The 7,032-nt window shown below is 58.5% G+C and overlaps 1 protein-coding gene across 1 annotated transcript in view; it reads right to left on the reverse strand.

The window, feature by feature from the left end:
* Window positions 1-998: 998 nt before the first annotated feature.
* The window catches only part of LOC106896268, a gene marked incomplete at both ends in the record, with an annotated part of 27,995 nt that continues 21,961 nt past the window's right edge, over window positions 999-7,032 (reverse strand). The window contains 6 exons of the mRNA XM_014956100.1: window positions 999-1,113; window positions 2,150-2,321; window positions 2,395-2,524; window positions 3,023-3,215; window positions 3,339-3,481; window positions 6,691-6,786. Coding sequence (XP_014811586.1) covers window positions 999-1,113; window positions 2,150-2,321; window positions 2,395-2,524; window positions 3,023-3,215; window positions 3,339-3,481; window positions 6,691-6,786 — 849 coding nt within the window. The remainder of the gene's footprint in view (window positions 1,114-2,149; window positions 2,322-2,394; window positions 2,525-3,022; window positions 3,216-3,338; window positions 3,482-6,690; window positions 6,787-7,032) is intronic.

The raw sequence follows: 7,032 nt of genomic DNA on the forward strand, positions 1-7,032 counted from the left end.
CCCCCAGAACCATCGGGGGCTTGGTGTCACCTCAAATGTCACTTGGGGACCCACCTGTGTCCTTCCAGCCCCGACCCCCGGCAGGACAGAAGGGGAAGGGGGGATGGAGAAGAAATGGGGGGGGTTCGGGGTCCCTTGGGGACACCATCCTGCTCCTGGGGACACTGTCCCTCCCATGGGGACATCATCTGGTCCATGAGGACACCATCCTGCCCTTGGGGACACCATCTCTTCCCTGGGGACACCATCCTGCCCTTGGGGAGACCATCTCTCCCCTGGGGACACTGTCCCTCCTGTGGGGACATCATCTGGTCCATGAGGACACCATCCTGCCCTTGGGGACACCATCTCTCCCCTGGGGACACCATCTCTCCCCTGGGGACAGTGTCCCTCCTGTGGGGACATCATCTCTTCCATGAGGACACCATCCTGCCCTTGGGGACAGCATCTCTCCCATGGGGACACCATCTCTTCCCTGGAGACACCACCATGCCCTTGGGGACACCATCCCTCCCCTTGTCCTGCCCCTGGGGACACTGTCCCTCCCATGGAGACACCATCTGTCTCCTGGGGACACTGTCCTGCCCTTGGGGACACCATCCCTCCCCTTGTCCTGCCCCTGGGGACACTGTCCCTCCCATGGAGACACCATCTGTCTCCTGGGGACACTGTCCTGCCCTTGGGGACACCATCCCTCCCCTTGTCCTGCCCCTGGGGACACTGTCCCTCCCATGGAGACACCATCTGTCTCCTGGGGACACTGTCCTGCCCTTGGGGACACCATCCCTCCCCTTGTCCTGCCCCTGGGGACACTGTCCCTCCCATGGAGACACCATCTGTCTCCTGGGGACACTGTCCTGCCCTTGGGGACACCATCCCTCCCCTTGTCCTGCCCCTGGGGACACCATCCCTCCCCCGGGGACACCATCTCCCCCCTGGGGACATCGTCCCTCCCCTGGGGACACCACCCCCCCTGTCCCCCCTGCCCCCCCTCTCACCGTAGCGCAGGTTGCAGCGCACGAGCTGTCTCTGCCAGGGCTGGCGGGAGCCCAGAGCGTGGGCCTGGCGCAGGGACCGACGGGCCCCCCCGAAATCACCCAGGCTCAGCAACACCTGGGGGGGACAACACGTCAGGGGGGCACCAAACCCCCAGGGTGGGAGAAGGAGATGGGGGAATCCCCAAAAACCCCCAAACTCAGCCAGACCTGGGGGTGACAACAGGGTTGGGGGGGGACACAATCCATCTATGGGGCCACCAAACCCCTGGTGGGGTTGAAGCCCCAAATCCCCCAAACTCAGCAAGACCTAGGGGTGACAGCAGAGTCGTGGGGGTGACACAACCCATCAGTGGGGCCACCAAACCCCTGGTGGGGAGGAAGCCCCCAAATCCCCCAAACTCAGCAACACCTGGGGGGGGAACAGGGACACACAACCCATCAGTGGGGCCACCAAACCTCCAGGATGGGAGAAGATGATGGGGGAATCCCCAAAAACCCCAAACTCAGCAAGACCTGGGGGTGACACAACCCATCAGTGGGGCCACCAAACCCCTGGGGGAGAAACAGGGAGGGGGGGAACCCCCAAATTCAGCAAGACCTGGGGGTGACACAACCCATCAGTGGGGCCACCAAACCCCTGGTGGGGTTGAAGCCCCAAATCCCCCAAACTCAGCAAGACCTGGGGGTGACAGCAAAGTCATGGGGGTGACACAATCCATCAGTGGGGCCACCAAACCCCCTGGTGGGGTTGAAGCCCCAAATCCCCCAAACTCAGCAAGGCCCGGGAGTGTCAGCAAAGTCATGGGGGTGCCACAATCCATCAGTGGGGCCACCATACCCCCTTTTTTGGTTGAAGCCCCAAATCCCCCAAACTCAGCAAGACCTGGGGATGACACAACCCATTTATGGGGCCACCAAACCCCTGGTGACGTTGAAGCCCCAAATCCCCCAAACTCAGCAAGACCTGGGGATGACACAACCCATTTATGGGGCCACCAAACCCCTGGTGGGGAGGAAGCCCCAAAATGCCCCAAACTCAGCAAGACCCGGTGGTGACAGCAAAGTCATGGGGGTGACACAACCCATCGGTGGGGCCACCAAACCCCTTGGGGGAGCAGGAGGAGGGTGTGTGTCCCCCCCTTTTTCCTCACCTGGCCGGTGCTGGCGCAGCACTCGCTCTCCAGGCCCTTCTCCTTCATCCTGCGGGCGCAGTCGCGGGCCCGGGCCAGGCAGCGCAGGGCCCCCGAGGGCTCCCCCTCCCGCAGCTGGATGTTGCCCAAGTTGAAGTAGGCGCGATACAAATCCTCCAAGAGCTGGCCCTGCCTGGAGAAAAAACACCTTTAGGTCCTGTTTTTGTGTGTGTCCCCCCTAAAATCCACCCCTCTGACCCCCTTACTCGGCGAGGAAGATGCTTTTCCTGATGTAGTGGTCGCACTTGGCCGGTTCCTTCAAGCTGTCGTAGACCAACCCAAGGTTGAGGTAGAGACGGGTCCTCATCTCCCTCAGCTCCCGGTGGGGAACGGTTCCTGGGGGGTGGAGGGGGGAAAAATGGGGGTGTTGGGAGGTGGGGGGGGTCCTGGAAGGCCCAAGGAACCCACCAGTGGGACTGGGCAACCCACCAGTGGGACTGGACAACCTACCAGGTGGCCCAAGGAACCCAGTAGGGACTGGGCAACCCACTGGTGGGCCCAGGCAACCCACCAGGGGGTTCAAGGAACCCAGTAGGGACTGGGCAAACCACCGGTGAGCCCAGGCAACCCACCAGGTGGCCCAAGGAACACAGTAGGAACTGGGCAACCCACTGGTGAGCCCAGGCAACCCACTGGTGGGCCCTGGCAACCCACCAGGGGACCCAAGAAACCCATTAGGGACTGGGCAACCCACTGGTGGGCCCCAGCAACCCCTCAGAAGGATCAGGGAACCCAGTGGAGTGACCAAAGAACCCATTATGGACTGGGCAACCCACCGGAGCTCCCCGCCATCACCGGGCTGTCCCTTCCAAGGTCTCCCAGCCCCAACCTCACCTTCCAGTTTCTCCTCCACGATGGCCAGACTGGTGAGGAAGGCCTCCTCGGCCTGGCGCAGGGCCGGGGCCGCCTCCTCCGGCGACCGGCTGTCGGCCACGAACATGTAGGTCCTACCGATGGTGGCCCAAGCCCGTTGTTGTTCCGTCTCATCCGAGAGGGATCGGGCCAATTCCAGGTGTCTCCGTTGGTGCTACGGGGAGGATGGAAGAGGAGAAAGACGTTGAAACCATCTCCTCCCTCCTCGCACTGTGGACAACCCCCCATCCCACCCCAAAAAATAAGAGGACATCCCCCCAAAAAACCTCATTTTTACTTTTAGGGCTGCCTCGTAGTTCTCCAGCTCGGCCAGGCGCTCCCCGATCTTGCGGTGAGCCACGGCGCAGCCGATGCTGTCCCCAACCCCCTCCAGAAGCCGCAGCTCCTGCCGATGCTCCTCCAGAGCCTCCTCGTAGCGTCCTGCAGAGAGGAGAAGTTGGGGTTATTAAAGGTGGGGGGGGCTTCCCCAGCACCCTAAATTTTCCATGGTGAAGCGACTCGGTCGGTAGATAAGGGATGACCCATGGATGAGATCTGTCTGGACTTCTCTGAGGTCTTCAACGCCGTCCCACCACAAGATGGTTCAAGGATTGGAGCATCTCCCTGATGAAGAAAGGCTGAGAGAGCTGGGGCTCTTGAGTCTGGAGGAGAGGAGGAGAGACCTTCTCAATGCTGACAAGTATCTCAAGGGTGGGTTGTCTTCTCCAAGTGAGAAGACAACGGGCAACGGGCACAAGTTGGAACATAGGAGGTTCCACTCAAATATGAGGAAGAAACCTATGGATGAGATCTATCTGGACTTCTCTAAGGTCTTCAACACCGTCCCACCACAAGATGGTTCAAGGATTGGAGCATCTCCCTGATGAGGAAAGGCTGAGAGAGCTGGGGCTCTTGAGTCTGGAGAAGAGAAGGCTCAGGGGAGACCTTCTCAATGCTGACAAGTATCTCAAGGGTGGGTTGAAGGAGGAGGGAGCCACCCTCCTCAGTGGTTCCCAGTGAGAAGACAACGGGCACAAGTTGGAACATAGGAGGTTCCTCTCAAATCTGAGGAAGAACTTCTTTGGGGTGAGGGTGGCAGAGCCCTGGGACAGGCTGCCCAGGGAGGGTGTGGAGTCCCCTTCTCTGGAGATTTTCAAGCCCCACCTGGATGCTCCTGAGTAACATGCTCTGACAAGCTCTAGGCAATCCTGCTTTAGCAGGGGAGCTGGACCAGATGATCTCCATGGTCCCTTCCAACTCTCAAAATTCAGTGAAATTCAGTGAAAACATCCCGTTGGCCAAACTGGAGGGGTAGGGATTGGGTGGGTGGACGAGGGGATGGAGTCCACCCTCAGGAAGTTCACAGATGACACCAAGTTGGGTGGGAGCGTGGACCTGCTGGAGGACAGAGAGGCTTTGCAGAGGGATCTGGAGAGGTTGGATGGATGGATGGGCTGAGACCAATGGGATGAGTTTCAACAAGACCAAGTGTTGTGTCCTGCCCTTGGGTCCCACCAACCCCAGGCATCTACACAGGCTTGGAGAAGAATGGCTGGAGCTGCCTGGTAGAAAAGGACCTGGGGGTGTTGGTCAACTGTGGGCTGAAGATGAGCCAGCAGTGTGCCCAGGTGGCCAAGAAGGCCACCAGCATCCTGACCTGTGTCAGGAACATCACCAAGAGGTGATGGTCCCCCTGTCCTGGGCACTGGTGAGGCCCCACCTCAAGGGCTGTGTCCAGTTTTGGGCCCCTCACCACAAAAAAAAAGACACTGAGGTGCTGGAGCAGGTCCAGAGAAGGGCAACGGAGCTGGTGAGGGGTCTGGAGAAGAAGTCTGATGAGGAGAGGCTCCTCTCCCAAGTCCCAGGAGATAGGACAAGGGGAAATGACCTCAAGTTGCACCAGGAGAGGTTCAAATTGGAGATTGGGAAACATTTCTTCATGGAAAGGGTCATCCAGCCTTGGAATGGGCTGCCCAGGGAAGGGGTTGAGGCACCATCCTTGGAGATGTTCAAAAGATGGGTTGACATGGTCCTCAAGAATATGGTTTGGTGATTTCTTAATTGCTTATTTCTTAATTTTTGGTCAGAGTTGGGTTGATGGTTGGACTAGATGATCTTGAAGGTCCCTTCCAACCTAGACCATCCTATGTGGGCTGTTCCATGGATAACGAACTGGCTGGATGGTGGCATCCAGAAGGTGATATTCCATGGCTGGATGGAGGTCCAGATGGAGAGCGGTGACACGTGGTGTCCCTCAAGGGTCCACGCTGGGACCAAGAGTGTTGAACTTTTTTATCAATGGGGTTTGCACCATCAGCAAGTTTGGGGACGACACTAAGCTGTGTGGTGGTGTCCATACACCAGAGGGACGGGATGTTCATCCAGAAGGACCTGGACAGGCTGGAGAGGTGGGCCCAGGTGAACCTCATGAGAGGTTCACCACAAGTGGAAGGTTCTTCTGCACCTGGGCTGGAATAATGGTCCTTATCAGCACAGACTGAGGGGTGAGGTGGTGGAAAGCAGCCCTGAGGAAAGAGACTTGGAGGTTCTGGTGAAGGAGAAGGTGGACATGAGCAGACAGTGGGCACTTGAAGCCCAGAAGGTCAATCCCATCTTGGGTTGCATCAACAGAAGAGTTGCCAGCAGGTCCAAAGAGGTGATTCTTCTGCTTTACTCTGGTGAGACCTCACCAGGAGCCCTCAGTAGAGGAAAGACCTGATGGAGAAGGTCCAGAGGAGGACCACGAGGACAATCAGGGGGTTGGAGCAGCTCTGCTCTGAGGACAGGATGAGGGTTGTCCAACCTGGAGAAGAAGAGGCTTCGGGGAGACCTAATAAAACCTGAGGGGGGGCTACAGGAAGGTTGGGGAGAACCTGTTTCCAAAACGGGATGAGGGGAAACTGGAGAAGAACAGATTAAGGTTCTTCTGCACCTGGGCTGGAATAATGGTCCTTATCAGCACAGACTGAGGGGTGAGGTGGTGGAAAGCAGCCCTGAGGAAAGAGACTTGGAGGTTCTGGTGAAGGAGAAGGTGGACATGAGCAGACAGTGGGCACTTGAAGCCCAGAAGGTCAATCCCATCTTGGGTTGCATCAACAGAAGAGTTGCCAGCAGGTCCAAAGAGGTGATTCTTCTGCTTTACTCTGGTGAGACCTCACCAGGAGCCCTCAGTAGAGGAAAGACCTGATGGAGAAGGTCCAGAGGAGGACCACGAGGACAATCAGGGGGTTGGAGCAGCTCTGCTCCGAGGACAGGATGAGGGTTGTCCAACCTGGAGAAGAAGAGGCTTCGGGGAGACCTAATAAAACCTGAGGGGGGGCTACAGGAAGGTTGGGGAGAACCTGTTTCCAAAACGGGATGAGGGGAAACTGGAGAAGAACAGATTGAGGTTGGAGATGAGGAGAAAGTTCTTCCCCGTGAGGGTGGTGGAGCCCTGGAAGAAGAGGTTGCCCAAGGAGGTGGTTGAAGCCCCATCCCTGGAGATACTCAAGGTGAAGCTCGATGGGGCAACCTGGTCTAGTTGGGGGGTCCTTGTTGACCACGGGGGGGTGGGATTAGATGACCTTTGGAGGTCCTTTCCCACCTGGACCATCCTATGGTTCTAAGGAGGGTAAGAAGCCCCCCAACTTGGCGGGGGGTGAGGGACGCACCATGACTGGCCAAAATCTCCCCCAGCTGGTTACAAAGCGCCGCCTCCTCCGCCGGGTTCCCGCTGCGCTGGGCTTTCTCCTTCGCCTTCTGCAGCTCTGCCGGGGGGGGGGACAGCACGGTCAGACCCCCCCAGGGACCCAAAGCCCCCGCCCAGGGACCCAGGGATCTCCAGTGAGATCCCTTAAGGACCTGGGAAGTCCCTCAAGGACACAAGGAGACCCCCAAGGACTTGTTGAGCCCATCTAATGATTGAGGACACCCCAGGAAGACCCCCAAGGACTTGATGGGCCCTTCTAATGACCCAGGGACCCCCCCCCAGTAACCAAAAGCCCCCCCAAATG

This window comes from Calidris pugnax, unplaced genomic scaffold (genome assembly GCF_001431845.1).
Source record: "Calidris pugnax isolate Ruff unplaced genomic scaffold, ASM143184v1 scaffold310, whole genome shotgun sequence".
Taxonomy (NCBI): Eukaryota; Metazoa; Chordata; class Aves; order Charadriiformes; family Scolopacidae; genus Calidris; species Calidris pugnax.